Source organism: Phragmites australis, chromosome 7 (assembly GCF_958298935.1).
Source record: "Phragmites australis chromosome 7, lpPhrAust1.1, whole genome shotgun sequence".
In the NCBI taxonomy this organism is placed as follows: domain Eukaryota; kingdom Viridiplantae; phylum Streptophyta; class Magnoliopsida; order Poales; family Poaceae; genus Phragmites; species Phragmites australis.
In genome coordinates, this window is record NC_084927.1 from 18,321,432 (window position 1) to 18,343,572 (window position 22,141).

The following is a 22,141-nucleotide window of genomic DNA, read 5'->3' on the forward strand; positions in this document are numbered from 1 at the left end:
TTAAAATAAATTCTAAAAAATTCTAAAAAAACTAGAGACAATTCTAAGACCTTCTATAAATTGTTTTTTTCAAAAATAATGTTGTTTGCATCATATTATATAGGGAGTAAGTTTGAAAAAAATAAAAAAAGTTGAAACATGCAATTCAGTTATTAACTCATGTTAAGAAAAAATTTAACATGAAAACACATATTTTTCTTGTGTAGGACGTATCTTAAGAGAATTTTTAAAATTGATTTCACTTAATTTAGAGTTTTATTAATTTCTCTATGATTTTTACAAAGTTCGCAAGCATAAAGTGAATATGTTAAGAAACAACATTGTGATTAACTTTTTCATATCTACTATTATTATTGTTACATAAAATATAGTATAAATAAACTAATAAAAGTGGTTTCACTAATTTTAGAGATGTGATGGGTCGGTTATGAATTAATCTAGTCGTCACATATTTACATAATCCTGCATGTTAATTTTTTAAAAGACATAGGATCATGTAAGAAGACTAATAAAATTAATTTCATAATTTTTGGATTAGCAAAGAGTAAACTATACATTTAACTTGGTTTAACAAATATATTTTCTCATAGAAAATTTTCAACTTTTTAATGAGTATAATACTTTTATCATGTAGATCATGTAAAAAAAACCAACAAAATTTGTTTCACTTGATTTGAAGCTTAGATAAATTAGTTATTGTTTTACAAGAACGAGCCAATTTTTAGTTTTTTTTATTGAACTTTACAGAAAATTGCTCGATAAATCGATAAAACCGAACGGTTACCGACAATACGAAAAATTCGAGAAAATCGCTCGGTAACCGGTCCGATTCGACCGTTTACCGAGAGGCGATTCTGATAAAATTTTGACCAAATTTTAAATTTTAGCAAATAAATTTTATACGAATTTTAGCTGAATTTCAAGTGGTTATCACAATAACTGCATATTTTCAGTTACCGATCGGACTCAGTAACCGAGCCTCAAACGATAAGTCAAACCTTGACCCCCTCCCAGTTGCGAACATCGATGAGATACTGAAGTATGAATGGCAATTAGTGGCAGTGCTTACTTGTCTTGGATAAAACTTGGATACTATACTGTCCACTGGCTGTCATAATGAATGTAGGTGATGTCATTTAGAATGGAGTGAATAGGTGTTTCTAAAAATTAAAATTTTACAGCGGATTACAGATTCTGGATACTCTAGATCAATCTAAAGACTCTGGGGTCCGGAGGTTTCGAGTTTAACCTGGATAGTTCGATGGAATAAAAAATAAAAAACTAAAAACACCTAAACAAGTCTAATTGAATCTAAGCGTTACCACATATTTTAAAGGAAGCTTAAAGATATTTTCACCAACCACCTACTGCTACAAACTCGCAAACAAATAGATCGGACAAATTACCTCAAAGATCAGCTAGAACGAGAAAGTATTAAAAAAAAGTAAAGAAAACAAGAATTTGTTTCTTGAAGTTTGGATCAAATGATCCTACGTCTTTGTTGAGGTGCTCACAAATAGTAGGGTCTGTTTCAACCTTTATTCTCACTAAACGATCACAAAGATCAAGCTTGAGCTTACTCAAAGCTTCCACTTCCCTTGTAGAGACGAGGATGACCTTTACAAACTTCCTGGGGCACTCCACAAGCTTGAATGTTCTTTGAGTGATGCCTAGCCGTATAGGAGCTCTAAGATCCAAGAGTAATGAACACGAATTGACGACTTGATAACGAATTCAACTGCTCTAAGAATGAATTTATGCTCACTAGCACTCAATCTCACTTTTCCAACCCAACTCTTAAAATCTTGCAAGATTTGATACACTATATGAGTTAGGAGGGCTATTGAATGGCTATGAATGTGTTTGTCTCGAGTTGGTTCAGCAACAATAGCATCTTAAAGAATAGGGTGAGGGGGGTATATATACTCTCATCTCAAAAAAACTAACTGTTATAGTCATTTTTGCACTGACCCGGTGTATTCAGTTATACTCGGAGACTCTGAGTTGGCACTTAAATGTGTAACCGAGAGGCTTGTCTGGAACCCAACTCAAAGGTACGGATGACCGACAGAATCCAACGTATCCGGGTTAACCTGGAGACTTCGGGTTAAAAAACTAACAGAGCACCCCTGCTGGAGCTGAACTCGAAGACTCCAGTTGACACATCAGAATCCAAAGTATTTGGGTCAACCCGGAGACTCTGGGTTAAAAAAAAAACTAACAGAGCACCCTGCTAGAGCTAAACTCAAAGATCCGACTGACACCAGAATCCAGAGTATCTAGGTCAACCCGGAGACTCCGGATCCATACTAAGACATTTAACTTCCCGATGTTCATGAGGTGATTTGTGTCTCTTCTTTGGTCTAGATGGGTACTTTGAGCACTGAAACATCTTCAAGTCAATATATACGCATTCCTCTTGATAGAACGACATACCTATACTCAAATTCAAAAATAAAATCAATTTAAATCTATTGAGTGACTACATGCTATTTCTGTTTTCTTTTTGAGGGACGCCAACGTCATTTAACTTCTTTGATGGGACTAAAATATGTTTATAACTTTGATAAACTCATTAGTCTCTTAATCGTTTGTCATCAATTATCCAAAGCCCACATAGTGGCCTAGATGCACTTTCAATCTCTCTATTTTTTGTGAATGATGACAACACGATTAAAACTTACAAAAGATAATTTAATTAAAGATTTTGAATTCTAAGATATATGTGAGCTTCCTCTAAATATGTGTCTTAGATAAATTTGAATTTGAGATAAAATGCACATATTTAAGAAAAAATTATGAGGGCTCCCCCTATATCTTAGCATCCGTGGGGTGCAAAGGGTGCGAGTGAACAGGATAATCCGTGATGCATATGGTATGGTATATCACATAATAAAAGAAAGAGAGAAACAAACATTACACCATAGAATTTGATAAATACCTCACACTAACATAGATAAAAACTTACCAATTTAAATATCGATAACTATCACACCACCACATAGTTTATCACACATTATTACAAGAGACAAGATATTTCCCTGAACCCGGATACTCTGGGTGAACCCGGAGACTCCGGATTCAAGTAGAGAACAGATAGTAAGAAGATAAAGACATTCTCTCCCCCTTTGGCATCAAGCACCAAAAAGGAAAGAGAAGCAATAATAAAGATCTAGTTGTTGCTCTCTTCATAGTCCTCATCTCCATTTCCATCCCCACAACCACTACCATCATCATCATCATCATCTTGGGAGCTTTCCTCGGCACCACCCAAATCCTCTTCCTCAGTCTCTTTCTCATCAACCTTTTGAGTATGAGATGTTTCTACACCGTTTGCAGCAGTTTGAGCCTCATCATACCAAGCCCATGGATTCTTAAAAGCTTTGGGCTCGCTTCTTCTTTGAAGGCAATCGAAGAGCAAGGAGGTTCAATCCTCAAATGTGTATGAATCACTTTTTGCCTCTCCTCAATCTTCCTCAACCTCAAATTGATCTTGTCTTTGTGCTCCTTTATCTTCACGGTATTGTGAGTGCAAACATTGAATATGGCTTTGAGGACACTCTTGATAAAGGATGGAGAGTCACGTGAGGAAGATTCATGCCTTGGTTCTGCCCTTTGTGCTGCACTAGGAGCTGACCTTAGAGGAGAATGTTGCATAGATGAAGATGATTTTGAACCTACCAATATTATCCTATAAGGCTCATGCTTCACTTCCTTGAAGAAATTCTTCTTTGTGAGCTTCTCGATCATAAACATGATATATGGTGTATAGGCACAACTCCTGCCAAGTATGTTGATGTATTGTGTATCTTTTCCCAAAGAAAGTCTACCACACTAAAATGATCACTCTCATTGGACATCCTAGTGAGCAAATTACTTGTGTTCCTTTGAACATTAGTGTAATTACCACTTTTTTGAGCTAAGGTGAGACATAACAAAGAGTTTAGACAGTTATAGAACGCCCCCAAGTCTTTTGTTGTGCCAAAAGTCACTTCGTCTCGATTCTCATTCATGAAATCTATTTCTTCAGAGGAGAATTATGGCTCATTATGAATCTTGGTATTGCTTGTGTCTCGGACATCAAATCCAAACAAACAAGTAAAAGACCGATATTTGATCTTGTGTTTCTCTCCTTCGATCAATCCAAAATATTGATTAGTTTTCTTCATGGTCATAGTAGAGAGTGGCATAAAATTGTGCTATGACCTCATCATTGCAATAACTTAATTGAAGATAGGATCATTTTCGTTAGCCATGTAGTCCTAATCAATCTATTGCATTGGGGTGGCTGACTTTTTCTTTTTTAGGATCACAGTTTCATAGAAATCCGCTTGGAAATCATTCCAAAACCGATAATCTTGCACATTTTTCTCATAAATATATGGATCTTCGTATCTTTCTTTTTTCATCTTGCCGAGCCTTTTCATGTAATTAATCATTTTTCTGCCTAGCTCACCGAATCTTACAATATTATATGGCTTGTAAAGCTTCAAAAGTTGCACAAAAATTCTTTCTTCATCTTCCTCTTCCTCTATTTCCTCTTGCCCTTGAGCCCTAAAATCGGAAGCAACTGTCTTTCCCTTGCCTCTCCCTGTTGTTGCTCCCCTTCCTCCTTTAGATGGCAAAACATCACCATGAAGCACATTGACGGTTTGAGTCGCATCATCAATGTGAATGCCACCGACATGTGAATCCCTCACCTTACAAACCACCTTATGGGTATGACCGTGTCCACTACCATGTCCACTACCACTGCCTTCGTCCTCTGAAGCAGGTTGCTGCGATGGAGAGTCAGTTTGGGCTAGAGTATCAATTTTAGCCTTTTGTCCTCCTTTGATAAGCTTGACCAATATCTTTTGCATGAACCATCTTAAATTGCCCTGAGACAGACATGGATGCTATGCTTGAGATATGAAAAGGACTGCGCAAGAAGTGGAATTGAGGAACAAATCTAGATGAACATGATCAGGACAACCTCGAGTATCCGGGTTCAACCCGGATTATCTAGGTTGCCCGGTCCCGGGGCAAAATTTAGGGTTTGAAGGATTTAACAAATACATTTGCAAACCCTTGGAATACATGATTCTAGGAAGGAAAAATGAGCATCTTCACCAAAGGAAATCGACTCTAGAGATAGGCATTTAGAGATCGAGAGGAAACAATTTTTAGGTCTACCTTGAGATCAACCGAAGCACTTGGAGTCAATTCGGAGGGAGGGCTAGAAAATCTGACAAAGAGATGAGTTCACTTGGTGAAGAACTTGGAAATCCCATGGTGGAAACCTTAGATCACCGGAGGGGAGGTCACCACGGTGGGAGGATGAGAGAGGAGGTAAAAGAGATAGAATGAAGGGGTAACTCCTTGGGTTGGGTATAAGTCTTGATAACCTGGAGTATCCAGGTGGATCCGGAGACTCTGGGTTGGAATTTAATTGAAACAGAGAGGGGTCACCCAGAGGGGAACTCGGACCCTCTGGGTTGAGTGATAGAATCCAGAGTACCTGGATTTTGTCAACTTGACAGAGACATCTAAGGCCTGAGGGCTTCTAGAATCCAGGTACTTCGGGCTAGGCTAGACCTTCCGGGTTCTGGAACATGGCAGAACTTGATTTTGAGCTGAGATTCAATGCAGTAATTTATTTTGAACATGGAACATGGAGAAGGATGGTTGGACATATAAGACATTTTTGCCACTTATAATCAGCCAACAAACAACAATACATAATAATGATCACGAGTAGCAAAATATGATCAAAAGATCAAACAGTCAAATTTTTGGAAAATAGCACTAAAAAGAGATTCTCGTAAACTTCTAGCTACCAAAGTTATAAGACTAGAACAAACAATTATATGCAATATATCAAACCACGTTACGAAAATCTAGGATATTTAGATCACTTCTCAACTCGCAAAATCTTTGCTGGTCTAGTGGCTTGGTGAGGATATCGGCTAGTTGCTTTTTGGTTCTCACGTGGCAAATATTGATATCCCCTTTTGTTGAGTGGTCTCTCAAGAAATGATGACGGATGTCTATATATTTAGTTCTTGAGTGTTGTATGGGATTGTTGGCTAGTTTGATAGCACTCTCATTGTCACACAAAAGAGGGACTTTGGTCACGTTGTAGCTATAGTCTCTCAAGGTTTGTCTCATTCAAAGTAGTTGAGCACAACAGGTGCCTGTGGTAACATATTCGACTTCGGTGGTGGATAGGGCTACAAAATTTTGTTTTTTTTAGAACCAAGACGCCAAGGACCTACCTAAGAGTTGGTAAGTCCCGGAGGTACTCTTTCTATCCACTTTGCAACCGTCATAATCGGAACGAATAGCCGATAAGCTCAAAGATTGAACCTTAGAATACCATAAGCCAAGGTAAGGGGTATGAACCAAATATCTAAGAATTCTCTTTACAACCACTAAATAACACTCTTGGAGCGGCTTGAAATCTTGCACATATGCACACACTAAGCATAATATCGAGCCTAGATGCACAAAGGTAAAGTAAAAAATCAATCATAGAGTGATATACCTTTTGATCAACAGCCTTGCCATCTTCATTGAGGTTGAGATGTCCATTCGATTGCATAGGAGTCTTGATGGGCTTGGCATTCTCCATATCAAACTTCTTGAGCATATCTTTGATGTACTTGATTTGACATATGAATGTGACTTCTTGAGTTGTGTGATTTAAAATCTTAGTAAGAACTTCAACTCCCCCATCGTTGACTTCTCGAACCTTCTACTAAATTCTTCACAAAAGAGTTGATTAGTAGAGCCAAATATAATATCATCGATATATATTTGGCAAATAAATATAGTATTATCAACTTTCTTAGTGAAAATAGTAGTATCGGCTTTTCCTATTTCAAAACTCTTTTTGACAAAAAAATCCCTAAAGCATTCATACCATGCCCTATGTGCTTACTTAAGCCCATAGAGCACCTTATAGAATTTGTATACATGATAAGGATACTTGGGATCTTCAAATTCGGGTGGTTGCTCCACATATACCAATTTGAAGATAGGTCTATTGAGAAATGTGCTCTTTACGTCCATTTGACATAACTTGAAATCATGGTGAGTAGCATAGGCAAGTAATATATGAATTGACTCAAGCCTAGCTACGAAAGCATAAGTCTCACCAAAATCCAAACCTTCTATTTGCGTGAAATCTTGAGGAACTAACCTTGCCTTGTTTCTAGTCACGAACTCGTTCTCATCTTCTTCGTCACGAAAGACCCATTTAGTGCCAATCACATTTTGATTGAGCCTTTTCACCAATGACCAAACTTTATTTCTCTTGGAATTGTTGAGCTCTTCTTGCATGGTTATCACCCAATCCGAATCTACAAGTGTATCTTGTACCTTCAAAGGTTCCAAAGAGTAAAAAAAGAGTAATATTCACAAAATTTACAATTCTAAAACGAGTGGTTATCCCTTTTGTATATCACCAAGAATGTTATCAACTAGGTGATCTTTTTGGATACTTTGATGAACTCTTGGATGTGGCACTTGGGACTGTGGTTGAATATCATCCACTTCATCATCAAGGAATTTTTTGAAGTCATCGTGAGCTTGATCTTGATCTTGGCTTTGGTTTTGATCTTGAGTTGATGTTGGTGGCTCCATTTGAGTTAATGAAGATGGATGAGCTTGATCATTATTAGCCACTTGTTGCTCTTGGGGCTCTTTAAGCTTAATTTTACCAATTTTCATCTTCTTGATTGTCTCACTTGAAATTTCTTCATTACCTAAAATATTATGATCAACTTTCTCCGCTTGAGAGCCATTAGATTCATCAAATATCACGTCACGTGTGATTTCAACATAACCGATGGTTTTGTTGAAAAAACGGTAAGCATAGGCATTTGATCCATAACCAAGTAAGAAACATTCATCTACCTTAGGAGCAAACTTAAAACTTTTGGACTTCTTGTTTAGAATAAAGCATTTACTACCAAAAACTCTAAAGTAAGACATATTAGGCTTGTTACCGGTTAGAAGCTCGTAAGCGGTCTTCTTTAAGATCTTGTGAAGATATAATCGGTTGATGATATGTCATGCAGTGTTAATGGCCTCTGTCCAAAATTGATCCGGATCTTCTACTCATCAAGCATGGTCCTTGATAACTCTATGAGAGTCTTATTCTTCCTCTTGACAACCCCATTTTATTGAGCGAAGTAGGGTGACAAGAATTCATGTTTGATCCCTTCTTCATCAAGAAATTCTTTAACTTGTGTATTCTTGAATTTACTTTTGTTGTCGCTTCTCACCCTTTTTATCTTTACATCGAATTCATTTTGGGCTTTTCTCACAAATTTCTTGAATATAGCTTATGTTTCACTCTTATCATGCAAAAAAAATACAAATAAAACGAGAATAATCATTAACAATAACCAAACTATATTTGTTACCGTTAATATTTATATAGGCAATTGGTCCAAATAAATCCACGTGAAGAAGCCCCAAAGACTTTGTGGTCGTCATCACATTCTTGACGGGATGAGGAGCTCTAATTTGCTTGCCTGCTTGACATGCACTACAAATTCTATCTTTCTCAAAAAAAAATATTTGTTAGTCATAGGATGTGCTCCTCTTTAAAAGTTTAGACAAGTTTCTCATACCAAGATGGGCTAGTCAGCTATGCTATAGCCAACACATATTAGACTTAGCAATTAAGCAAGCTTTAGTGCTCACTTCATCCGTTGAACAAGTCAACAAGATAAAGCTTACCATTCAAACGACCGATGAAAGCTATTGACAAGTCTTTCCTTCTAGAAACGGACACATCTTCATTAGTAAAAAGACAATTATAGTCTATTTCATAAAATTGTGATATGAACAACAAGCTGTAACTAAGAGAATTGACTAAAAACAGATTTAAGATAGAATGATCATTAGAGATAGCAATTTTACCTAAACTAATTACCTCTCCTTTTTCATCATCATCAAAAACGATATTTTCATAAGATTCTTCATTTTCTTCAAATGATGAGAATATTCCCTTCTCTCCAATCATATGATTTGTGCACCCACTATCAAGCATTCAACTTGATCCACTGGAAGAGTATGCCTACAAAACAAGTTAAGTTTTTGTTTTAGGTACCTAAATTTGTTTAGGTCCTTTAATGTTAGTCAAAAGCACTTTTGGCACCCATACATTCCTTTTGACAACTCGATCTTTTGTGCAAGCACTAACATATAGAGCAACCACTTTACCACGATAGTTCTTTTTCAAAACATAAGATGCATAAAAAGTAGATTGAGGTGCATAGCCCTTAGATTGCTTGACTTGCGTGATGAGATCATTTTGCTTGCCTCCCTTGATGAACTTGAGGCACTCCTTACCATTTATCACCACACGCTCACTTAGCTTAGTTGTATGCATATCAAATCCAAAGCTTCTCTTTTACTTGTTGTCCTTAGTCTTAATTGTCTTGTATAGTGCATCCTTGGATTTATATATCTTGATACACCTATACTTAACCAAGGCATTTCAACTCTTATTCTCCTTTTGTAATGCTTGCAAGGATTGAATATTAGTAGCACAAACATTTATATTAACATTATAACAATAAGAGCAATCTTAACTAGTGGAAGCATGAGAGAGTAAGGTTGCTTCATTAGAGGGAGAAGAGCTATTCCTAAGAGCAACAATATGCACTTCAAGAGTTGTATGAGTTTCATCCAAACACTTGAACTTCTCTTGAAGTGTAGAATTTCTACCCTCTAGACTAGTAATTGAGACATTGATTAAATTAAGATCTTTGGTCAATTTCTTAACTTTCTTCTTCTCTTTAGCAAGGAGCTCCTCGAGTTCAAGGTTTCTCTCATTTTCAAGGATGAGCAATTCCTCTTGCTTCTCGAGAATCTCCTCTTGACTCTCTATTATTTTATTAGCTCCTTTATCTTAGACATGACATTTTTACTTAAACCTTTAAGCAAAAATTCATAATCACTGTCACTATCTAGGAGCTTGAATTGTGATTTTATCTTGCGCTCTTTTTCCATGAGACACTTGGGAGTGTTATTGCCATCGCTCATGTCACCAAAAAGTAATTTTGTCGGTGTAGTGGAGCGAATGGCGATGGTGACAACTCCTTCATCATCGGAGTCGGAGTCGGAGTTTGAGTTCCACTCATCACCAATGTGAACTTGACTTGAATATTTCTTCTTGTGAGTCTTGTATTTGTCCTTCTTGAAAGAATTGTTCTTCTTTTCTTCATTGTCTTTGCTCTTCTTTTTGTTTAGACATTCGGCGATAAAGTGGCCAACTTCGCCACACACGTAGCAAGCTCTCTTGAATGTTCTTCTTTTGGGCATGTCTCTTTTGTACTTGCTATAGCCACCTTTCTTCATGAATTTCTTAAATGCTACTTTTTGTTCTTGGAGGTTGAGCTTTGCTTGACTAGGTTATTGACTTCATTAGCTTCCTCCTCTATAAGCTCCTAAGCAAGAATTCTACCGAGCACATCACTTGGTGTGAACCTCTTGTAATTTCTTCTTTCTCGAATGAGAGTGACCAAGGTGGGATTTCTTGGTACAAAACCTCTTAGCAATCTTTGTATCACCTTGTGATCATCTAGCTCTTCACTTCTAAGCCCTCTAATTTTATTCACAAGCACCATCATACAATCATACATTGCTTGGAGGTTTCATCATCTTCCATAACAAATCTTCCCAATTTACCTTCAAGCAATTCTATCTTAGACTCTCTCACGCTTGTGGTGTCTTCATATGCTACTTGAAGTGTATCCCATATCACTTTAGCTTCCTCAAGACCATCCACCTTGTTCAATTCTTTGGGGCTCAAAGCGCCAAGCAATACACTTGCAGCTTGTGCATTGCGGTGAAGATTTTATTCTTGCTCGGAAGTAAGCTCTTTGTCTTCATTCGGTAGCTCAAGACATGTGCAAATAATCTTCCAAATATTTGGATGTAGAGAGATTGGATGCAATTTCATTTTGTGTCTCCAAACGGTATAGTGAGGGCCATCAAAATATGGTGCACATCCAGAAGGCACGGAAATGTAAAAGTTAGAAGCATTCAATTTATCATAATTGAATTCGATTGCAGCTCCCTTGCCTTTACTGTCACCTGACTTCGAAGCATCATCTTTTGGACTCTTTGGGGTTCTCAGACCTTTCAGACCCTTCTCCTTGGATGTCAACATCTTCAAATCTTCAAGCGGTGAAACTCTGTAGGAGATTAGGCTTTGATATAAATTGAATGTACGTGATGTCGTCTAGAGGGGATGAATAAGAGTTTCTTGAAAATTAAAACTTCACAGCGGATTACAGATTCCAGATACTCTGGTTCAATTCAAAGACTCCGAGGTCTGAAGGTTCCGAGCTCAACCCGGATAGTCCGGATAGAATAGAAAATAAAAAACTAAGAACACCTAAGCAAGTCTAATTGAATCTAAGGGTTACCACAGTTTCAAAGGAAGCTTAAAGATATTTTCACCAACCACCTGTAGCTACAACCTCGTAAACAAATAGATCGGACAAATTGCCCCAAAGATCAACTACAACGATAAAGTATGCAAGAAAGTAAAGGAGACAAGAATTTGTTTCCCGAAGTTCAAATCAAACAATCCTACATCTTCGTTGAGGTTCTCACAAAGAGCAGGGTCTCTTTCAACCTTTATCCTCACCAAGCGATCACAAAGATCGAGCTTGGGCTTACTCAAAGCTTTCTCTTCCCTTGTGGAGGCGAGAATGACCTCCACAAACTTCCCGAGGCACTTCATAAGCTTGGATGCTCTCTAGGTGACGTCTAGCCGTCTAGGAGCTCCAAGCTCCAAGAGTAACGAACGCGAATCGATGGCTTGATGACGAACTCAGGTACTTAAAGGATGAATTTATGCTTACTAGCACTCAATCTCACTTTCTCAACCTAACTCTCAAAATCTTGTAAGATTTGATGCATTAGATGAGTTAGCAGGGATATTGAATGGCTATGAATGCGTTTCTCGAGTTGGTTCAGCAACAGCAACATCTTAAAGAAAAGGGTGATGGGGTATATATACTCTCCTCTAAAAAAACTACCTGTTACAATTATTTTTGTACTGACCTAGAGACTCTGAGTTGGCATTTAAATGCGTAATCGAGAGCCCTATCTGGAACCCAACTCGAAGGGTCCAGATGATTGACAGAACCCAGAGTATCCAGGTCAACCTAGAGACTTCGGGTAAAATAAAAAAACTAACAGAGCACCCCTACCAGAGGTGAGCTCGAAGACTCCGGCTGACACACTAGAATCCGGAGTATCCGGATCAGCTCGAAGACTCTGGGTCCAGACTAAGACATTTAATTTTTCAGTGTTCGTGGGGTGATTTTTGTCTCTTTTCTTTGATCTAGATAGGTACTTTGAGCACTGAGACATCTTCAAGTCAATCTATGCGTATTCCTCTTGATAGAACAGCATACATATACTCAATTCAAAAATAAAATCAATTTAAATCTATTAAGTGACTACATGTCGATTCTCTTTTCTTTTTAAGGGACGTTAACGTCATTTAACTTCTTTGATGAGACTAAAACATGTTCATAACTTTAATAAACTCATTAATTCTTTAATCGTTTGTTATTAATTATCCAAAACTCATATAAGGACCTAGATACACTTTCACATAATGGTGTTGCGTTATTTCTTCATGTCACGTTCATCAAATCAAGTTGACTATGTATCCTTATGGATTCACATTTGTTTGAATTCAGAAAAATTAGCTATACTGACAACTGAAATAAGTGAAACTGAAACTGCAATCATATATGCTCTAGTGAGGTACACTGATACTGCAGTTCTATTTTCTACTGTTACTGGTGTTTTGAATTTGTAAGCACTTTGTAATTATGCAAAGGTGACAAGCATATATAGATGTAAATCTCATGCAACACTAACATATTCTGTGGATTCCTGGCACTTTGAATGGAACATGGAATGTTGGAATAGACATGGACATAATAGATAGGAGCAAGCTGGACTCCACCCCAGCAGGTAATGAAGTTACCCAAGCATCTCAGAACAGAAGAGTCTACCTCATAAGGTCAAAAAGAAGACTAAATTCCCACAGAAGTTTCCTTTCACAAGCAACATGATGAAGACAAATCAAGTGAACCAAATCTTTAGCAAGACAGATGAAAGAGACACGATTATCATCATGATAATACGAAAGGAAGCTCAGGTAGTTTCCTAATTATTCAATGTACACCATTTCCATCCATTAGCGCATTAGTTTTTTTCTTTCTCCTTGTAGGCAATAGTCTGTCTACCTGAGGAGGGTGTGAAAAGGAATACACAGCAAGGAACCTTCAGAATAGAACAGTTCATAATGTACATTTGCACAAGTACATCAGTGCGATTGGATCGCTAAGCAGTGTCATACAGTGCTATTTGGAGGCAAGGGAACAACACCATCAAAGAAATCTCCAAAGTAATGACGCGGTTCATGTACCAACTTGGAGATTATGTCTCTCAATGTGATAACCCCCTCGGTGTTCCCTTTGTCATCGACGACATAGATCCTGTGGATCTTTTCAGAGTCCAACCTCAGTATGATGTCCTTGATGGTATCGTCCTTTTTACATGTGATGACATCATGCAACAAGGGCGAGGCCTCATGTTGTTCCTGAAGATGGTGTCGGACCTCGGTAAGGAAATCCTTGGCTGTGATTGTCCTGTGTTGCATTCAACAGTTCAAAGGGGGTGCACATTAGCAATATTAGCTGCAATGGTTTAAGGGTGCATTGGTGATTGGTGTGCAATAGCAACTTCAAAGTTTTGGTCATTGGTTACCAAACACAAGAAAGGCTATCAACAAGGATTACAAACCTGTGCTCTTTATATATCTTTGGGGCAGTTAGAAGATATTGGACATCTCTGATACTAATATTACCGATTGCTTTTGCTCCACTTGTGTCCATGACTGGCAGACCACCAACTCCTTTTTCCCTCATCAGTTGGAAGGCTTTTAGGACCGGCTGATCTTCATTTACCTGTAAATAAAGATGGATATTATTGCTCACGTATCACACACGAGACAATGTGCATGCTTCTTTGCAGGCAGATTTGTTAAAGCAGCATGGTTTTAATGAATTTTATCCTCCTAAAACCTGGTTTAGGACAAACGTCCAGGGGTATTTGAAATCATCAGTTTAACTGGTGTATCAGCTGTTGATTAGACAATGTTAGCAATGTGAATGGAAATTGTGTTTACAATGCAGAAAAATTAGAGTTAAGCTGTGCAACAGTTACATGAATGAAAGCAAAAGTACCTTGATAAGTTTGTATGGCTTCATGATAGGAAGCCCCAGTTCCGAGAGTTTCTTAGTTCCCCAGCTCTCAAACCAGGGAAGTCCAACACACTCTGCAAGCATGTGCACAACAGAAGATTGTGTGATGATGTTCTCAATCTTATCTCCTCCCACTTCTACAACTGGCAGGCTCTTCATTCTGTACTTGGATAGAAGCAGCAACATGGTAAGGAATGTGTCAGACGTCTGTAGTGCAAGAAATGGTGCCCACCGGAAGCTTCCTGAGATATCGCCAACCTACAGCGGCACAACTTGTGTCAAGGATTGATCCTCACTACAGCTTAATATAATTTTTTTAAATGTGGTGCAAACGAAAATCACCTTTGTATTCTTATAGAATTCAGAGGAAGTAAGGGTTTCAAAAAAGCTTCCACCAACTGACACAGCTTCATCTGATTTTGAATCGGTAGTAGTTTCTACCCTGCCGGATGACGTTCTTCTGAATGTGAAAGAGCCCAGCCTAGCTACTAGATTGGCAACAGGTGATCCTGCTGCAGAACCAGCCGTCCCATTAGCTGCAGCATCAGACTGTTGTAGTACAGAAGAAGCAATTCATGTCAGAAAGATGAGCAGGTATCAGTTATACAAGTGATATTATAAGCAAAAAATTGCTGCCATTGCAAAGGTTAATTTCTTCTACGCTGATGAGCTTTGTTCTCATTCAAAATTTATTTGATGTTTCTTAATGGTGAGAATTACATTACATACAGTAGAGGCCTCCCTTAGTGTGTTTTCCCATAAAAATAAAGAAAGGGGGAATATTATGGACTAAGCTGTAATGAATGACTTGATGGACGGTTCAATTATGCTTATATCGAGGTGCATGTATGCAGCCCAGCTTTTATTTTGTTCAAATTTATCCCATAATCCATATATTTGAAATGATGGTATCAAGACTGAACAAAATAGATCAAACTATGGAGACCCTGATTGGTAAAAGCTGCAGTAGATCAACATAATCTGACTATCATGATAATCATACAAATCTGGTCAATTTTGAACTGAGAGAGAACTTAGATATGTTCCAGTGCCAAGGTTACAAACCTGACTGAGCAGCCACATGGCAATACCAGCGAATTCCACAATACCGATGTATTTGTCCATCCAACTAGCTTCTTCTGGAGCCTCGACGTTTCTTATGGGTGCGCTCAAGATTTTGTTTTTGGATAATATTTTGACAGTTTGAGCAAGAGTGGCATCTGAAGGTATCTCGATTACTGCATAAAGATCATCACAATTGACTTTTAAAACCGGAAATGATGATCAGATTATATTTACAATAGAGTACAAGTTCTCTGTTGCAGAGATATATATACACACACACACACACACACACACACACACACACAATTGAGGTATACTCCACTTAAAATAATTAGTTGGCACAGTTGCACAGATATCCACTTGTAGCATAACACGACCTTTGAAGTTCAATACTTTAAGTCTTTTAGATTTCATTAATTTGATTGAAGAAGCTGAAAGCATGTCTGAACAAATCGAAGGAGCTGGAAGTTATAACTGCAAACTCAAGAATACATGCATTTTTTTAATGAATAAGAATGCACAAGTGATCCATATGCATGAATTTATCAATCCACATTAGCACATACCTGGACATGAAAGACAGATGTTTGCTCTATGGCAATCAAGAACACAGTTTTTGGTGAAAAACAAAATTGGATAATCTACTGGTCATTCAATTTTGTATATTAAGACTGTTCTTTAGATCCAATGATGTAGTATGACGAAAGGACATTTCTAGTAAATATACTGCATAAATGCATCCTTTTATTTATAACATTGCTACAGTAGTAAATCATCTATTGATCGTTATAATGCCAATACCACTGGTTCATACATCCATACAAACTTGTTGCAACATGCAATAGCCATCATCCAAAGTCTAACATGGGTTTTGCCACATAGCTAGAACAGCAACACCCAACATTTGGCAAGCCATTGATGCTATTATCTAGTTTTGGAGGTCCAGCCTTGTCATTACCAATTTGCTTGGATTTTGAAGTGGAAGTTGATCATGCTAACATCACCTGATTATAATAACTGATCACAGAAGAGTGTGTTCAACAAAGAGACAGTTGTTGGACAGGGTAGGCAAAAGGTGGATCGTCAAAAAAGCTACACCTCTTTGTACAACTTCTGTATGACTGTATCAGCGCACCGCATACAAAATTGATGCACTCCAGCATAAGTGCATTCATTTTATACAAACAAAGCAGCGTGAGTGAAAAAGCTCAGATGAGATATTGTTTAGCCAATTCATCAGATTAATTCCCAGATAAGATCAGAACTAAGAAAGAAAATGGTAGTATGGACCCTCGCTGTTCCAGAAGATATCTCTTGCAACCATGGCAGTAGGGCCATTTCTGAGCAAGCTGATAATTATCCACATCAATTCACACAAAGAGTCACTGACACATAGCAAAGCAAAGATAGTCCTCCACGGCTCTTCCTTAATTGGTCTAGAGATGAAAAGGACCCCTCAACCAACAAGCAGAATCACAATGTTCAGCATCACTTGGACATACATATTGAACTTAGAAGTCTTAAACTCTAGGGGAACCGGAAAAAAAAACTTTCACTGATGGACTAAAACCGTGCAACTGATCTCAGAGTAACAGTATCACTATCAAGAACCAACATGGGCTGTGCATCAGCTTCAGATACGACATGCCCACATGCACCACAAAAGGGCAGGAGAGAAGACCGTAATTGTCTCTCCAATCCATAAGATGACTTAATAAAAGTCTTTGGAATCTAAAGGTGCCTCTCAAAATCAGAATCTTCCTTTGATATCTACGTAAAGGTGTAGTTCTGACAAAGGATAATCTGTTTAGGTCGAATTGGCAAGGTAGTACGACATGTTGTTTTTGTCACAAAGAAGAGACAATTAAAAATCTTTTCTTTGAATGCCATCTTACATGCACAGTATGGTCAATCATACAATCGGCTTCAGGGCTCTTATGGCCCCATAGTGTATCACATATGTTCAGTATTTGGTTACGGGGTATTAGGAGGGACTTGAAACCGAAAATCATGTTGGGGGCGGCTGCTACTTGCTGGTCACTTTGGTTATGCAGGAATGATATGGTGTTTGATAAAAGAATTATCTCATCTCCTTTGCAGGTTATCAACCTTTGTACCCAGTAGCTCCGTACCTGGGATATATTGCAAAAGCCAGATTCTCGGGATATGATTACAGTGACGTGTCAGCTTTTGGAGAGGGTGATCAGGGAGTGTTTTACCCAGGTTTATGGGTGGTGACTTAATCGGAGGATCGGAGCGCCTTAGTTTTTCCTGTTGTCATCTTTGTCACTCTCTACTTATGCTTTTCCCTTTTATTTCTTTGGTTGTGTGCATCTTGATTATGCAGAGGCCGGGAGTGTTCTCAATGCGATTGCACCAATTTAATGTAATTGTCTAAGATCAATAAACCTTCCCTTATCTAAAAAAAAGTGTTGAAAAGATAGGACAAAACTTCATGGATGCATGTATGCTGCCTCAAATCACAAGAAGGGCAAGATAGGCACGAGTTCAAGCGGACTCTCCCAGCTTACTCCAGTCAGCCCGAACGGCAGATCATAAACAAGGAGTTTCGTAACAACATCAACAAAACAACGATACAAACGCTGGGATGCAATTGAATCGACACCCAAGGAACTGATTGTCTCAATCCTCTTGCATCTCCTGGTTCTTGGAAATCCAGAGCTCCACATAATAGTCACAGACCATCCAAACTCACACAAAATGCTAGTATTTTTAGCGATCCTGCGCCAAGAATCAAGGACCTGTAATCAAAACAGGAAGCGGGGCGAAACCAAGGAAGATGTTAAGTACCTTGCGATGGGTGGGTGCGCGGGAAGGATGCGACGGGGATGTCCTCGAAGCAGGAGTTGAGCTTCTCCGACGGCGAGAGCTGCGGCTCCACCACCTCCCATAGGTCCTCCACCCGATGCCCGATCTCGGCCTCGGGGCTCCGCGGGCTCTCCATCTCCATACCCTCCCAACTCCAAAGCCCCTCCTCTCCTCAGCCCTCACCACAACGAATCAATCCACCTCCCCCTGGCCCTCTCCTCTTCTTCCTCGACCACCCTGACTCCTTGGATTCGTCCAAGAACACGCTCGCTCTCTTGCAGGCTGCTGCTGAAACTACGACGAAGTAGTCGCTAAGCCGCGGACGGGAAGCAAACCCGCTGCTACTAATACCACCATGCACTCTGCAAGGCAGGCCGCAGTGGAGGGTGCTCTGTGTCCGCGTCAACGAGGCGGGGGGGGGGGGGGCGGGGAGGGAGGATGAAGATGAAGCCGAGTGCCGACTGCCGACTCGATCGTGTTCGATGTCGCGGGGACCGGGCTCAGTCACTGACATCACGGGCGACGGAAGATGTGGCCCACGTGTCATGATGGGTTGTCGCCGCTGCGGCACCAACTACTACTCGAGATGACGTGGCGGGTGGTTCGCTGGTTTTTGCATTTGGTTCCCTCGTCTTCTCTGATGCAACGGATACACAGAATCTAGAAAATAAGTATATTTAATTATTTATATTTACTGTTTTAACCTAATTTGACGGTATAAATATAGGGTATAATCTTAATCCAAAATTTTTACTTACAGCTTGATACGACGGATTAACACTTTACATCTGTTAATTTAAACGGATCAATTTTTCAGTGTCACAAAATCAATTTTATACAAATAACTAATTATAATGTTAACTCTTATATCTGCTCATACGATCTCAGACTCGTCAACAAACAATAATTTAGATTAACTTATCCAAATAAATACAATCAATTAAATATTATTCTTTTAAATAATATAATTTCGTTTAATCTATTTCTTCTAAGACTACTTACAATACAGTTGTACATCACCAAACGCTATTCGATGCACCGGTGATGTCAGAGACCGGAGAAATCGTATCCACACCAAGTTGTCGCAAGCAAGGAAGAGCTGGATCATTCCCGTCGGCCTACAAGCACAAATTGTGCATCATATATGTTTGTATATTCTTGGTACCAACATATATTACTTAAAAATACTTTTAAATGCAAGATGATCTTTCACAAAGTCTGACGCTGTGAATCTCAGGACTGTACACAAATTTAAAGCCCACCTGTCAGAAAACGTAATAGCATTCCTTGCCCACCTAGAAGAATCTGACTAGACGGGGTCAATCTGCTTCGTCATCGGCTGCTTAATGCTTATCCCTTCCTTCTCTGATAAAAATATCTCTTCTCATCACGTTCCCATCACGATGGACGGCCACGGACTCATGGACAGCTCAATTCATGCCCCACTACTGGTGAAACTTTCCCTGAAATCGCATAGCTTTATCGGTGCGCAAGGCTAACGGGCGGCTGCAATTTGAAGCGGGCATTACCCAGCACCGAGCTAGTGAAGAGAGGAGGGGGGTGGTTGGGTAGCGGGTTGGTGCTTTGTTGGTGAATAAGGCTGGCAACAGGGTCAAATTGAGATTAGATGAAGCGAGAACGCACTCGATTCGAAATCTGATACTCAAACTCGATCTGGTCTTGAAATAGTTATTGGGCCTAAAACAAGTCCTAGCCCTGACCTTAGGCTCGTCGAGGACCCGAGACTCACCCGTGAGTCCACATGCGAGATGGCACAGGTGAGGCGACGGACTACGCGTAGTTGACGGCAGAGCACGGGAGGGGCAGAGGTTGGCGGAGCGCAGGCAAGACGGAGCATGGAGGGGCAGAGGGCGGTGGAGCACAGGCAAGGCGGCGGTGGTAGACTGCACGCAAGTGACGGCGGCAGACTGCGCGCAAGCGACGGCGATGGAGCGCGGGAGTGGTGGAGGGCGACAGAGCTGGACAGTGACGGAGTGCAGAAGGAGCGGAGGGCGGTAGAGCCGAGGTGGTGATGACGGAGCGCGGGAGGGTGGCAGAGCGCATGCGAGGCAGTGGCGATGAATTGCGCGCAGGCCACGGAGGTGGAGCCGAGGCGGCAACGGAGCATGGGAGGGCGATGGCGACAGAGCCGAGGCGGTGCGTGCGAGCCGAGAGGGTGATGAAGCTTAGGCAACATGCAGGAGGGCGACGAGGTGGAATCGGACTTGAGGCCCGTGGACACCCGCAGGTGCTGAATCAGCCTCGAACCCGTCTCAAGTCAGGAGTCCGACCCGAAAGCCCCTCGGAGCGATTTCAATACTCGCCCCTACCCCCACCGGGTCCAAAACCCGCAAGCCCTGACCTAGCCCAGCCCGTTGCCGACTCGAGTGGTGAGGGTTTGTTAAGTAGCCAAAACTTCCAATGCATTTTTCTCTTAAAATCGTGAGCCCGTTATCGGATTATTTTGAAATATAGTGTTGTCTAAATTAATAAAGCAAAATAAGGATCAATAAAAAATATCTTTTATTTTAAATATTCTTTAAAAATCAAAATTTTGAATGTCCGGGTTCATTATTTTGAATGTGTTGTTTCAACATTTTTAATATATCGTTTCAACAATTCTTACATAAAATTGAATACTAGTTTTTTTTTCTTGAAATGTTGAATTAGGTTGCATAACATATTGGATTAAGTTTTAAAAAATGTTGAGCGCGTATAAAAGGTTGAACATGTCATCGAATTGTCGAATTTGGTTGGAAAAAGTGTTGAATCAAACATTTTAAAATTATTGAGTGGATACAAATGCAGAAAGACATAAATTCTAGACAGCGAGTTAATGACAAGTATTAGGGAAAAAAAGAAAAAAGAGAACGCAAAAACAAAACAAAACAAAGCTGACGTAGGCCCAGCACTCCCGATGCTGGGCTGTTCTCGACCCGCACACTGGGCTGCTGGCAGCTTGCATAATATGTACAGGAGGTCCCGCGCAGACGCAGGTGGAGTTAGGTTACTTGAAAATCGGGGGACTTTTATTGATTTGGACTCACATTTCTTTCAAATGTGTGTCTGATTCAAAAACCGTTTGTAGCATGGTGGTTGTACGGTTAATCTCTCAAAACAAGATACATAATCCATATGTTTTGGTGTAAAATATGCGAACAGTTAAATTATATTAACCCCGACAAATCACGCATAAATGTTAATTGCCTTTGCTATTGTTGTATCAGGTTTCATTTATTTCATTGCGCCTGGTTGTCTCAAAATGTTGTATATGTAGAAAGAAAGTTGTGTATGGTATCCCCGGTTGTTGAGTCAGGTTTCATGAATTTTTGCATCAAAATTTTAAAGTTTCGAGTGCATAAAAATGCTAAAAAATTGAAATCATAGGGGAAAAAAATTTCAAATCACACGAATAGAAAATAAACTGAAAAGAAAAAAGAGCCCGATGGACGAGCGGCCTGTATGGCCGCGCACCCTTGGGCTGGGCTCCCGAGCACACTGAGGTCGCAAACACAAGACGACGTGTCGTGCTCGGATAGGTCACCCACTTTGACTGGGACTAGTTTACCTTGCACATAACTGTCGAGGGTAAATCCCTGACAGTGAATCCGAGGTATGCTGGACAGTGGGTGCATGAACGGTGTTTTAAGGACTGAGTGTGTCTGCGCGTAAATGGTGGATTTGGGAACACCAAGGGTTATACAGGTTCGGGTCTCCCGAATGATAACAACCCTACGTCCTGTATTTGTGTTATCGTAGATCTCACTTGGTTACATATGGTGTTCTAGCAGTTTGCCAGAATTGTTTTTTTTTACCTTACAAACGAGGTCCTCATCCCCTTATATAGTATGGAGGATGAGAACTTACAAATGGGCCCTACACAGATGACCCCTGGTTATTCTAATATCTAACTCAAATCATCATTACGGAAGACCAGACATGCCAACTTGCTC

At 39.6% G+C, this 22,141-nt stretch overlaps 1 protein-coding gene across 2 annotated transcripts; it reads right to left on the reverse strand.

The window, feature by feature from the left end:
* Positions 1-13,160: 13,160 nt before the first annotated feature.
* On the reverse strand, positions 13,161-18,607 carry LOC133924078 (SNF1-related protein kinase regulatory subunit gamma-1-like). Of its 2 annotated transcripts, none has more exons than XM_062369452.1 (6): positions 18,171-18,607; positions 15,360-15,532; positions 14,637-14,843; positions 14,277-14,552; positions 13,834-13,997; positions 13,161-13,679 (listed from the first exon to the last, which is right to left on the reverse strand). In XM_062369452.1, the coding sequence occupies exons 1-6, from the start codon at positions 18,328-18,330 to the stop codon at positions 13,382-13,384; spliced, it is 1,278 nt and encodes a 425-aa protein (XP_062225436.1). In that variant the 5' UTR covers positions 18,331-18,607; the 3' UTR covers positions 13,161-13,381. The 2 variants fall into 2 exon arrangements, with proteins under 2 accessions (XP_062225436.1, XP_062225435.1); XM_062369451.1 differs by having other exon boundaries at positions 14,637-14,846.
* Between the last annotated feature and the right edge of the window lie 3,534 nt (positions 18,608-22,141).

What these genes read in the sequence shown, in the direction of transcription:
- LOC133924078 (XM_062369451.1), bottom strand. Translation starts at nt 18,330, where the DNA reads ATGGAGATGGAGAGCCCGCGGAGCCCCGAGGCCGAGATCGGGCATCGG. An exon ending in GCGCACCCACCCATCGCAAG is followed by an intron (nt 15,533 to 18,170) that starts GTACTTAACATC and finishes ATCTTTATGCAG; the next exon opens with TAATCGAGATACCTTCAGAT. An exon ending in AATTCTATAAGAATACAAAG is followed by an intron (nt 14,553 to 14,636) that starts GTGATTTTCGTT and finishes GTGCCGCTGTAG; the next exon opens with GTTGGCGATATCTCAGGAAG.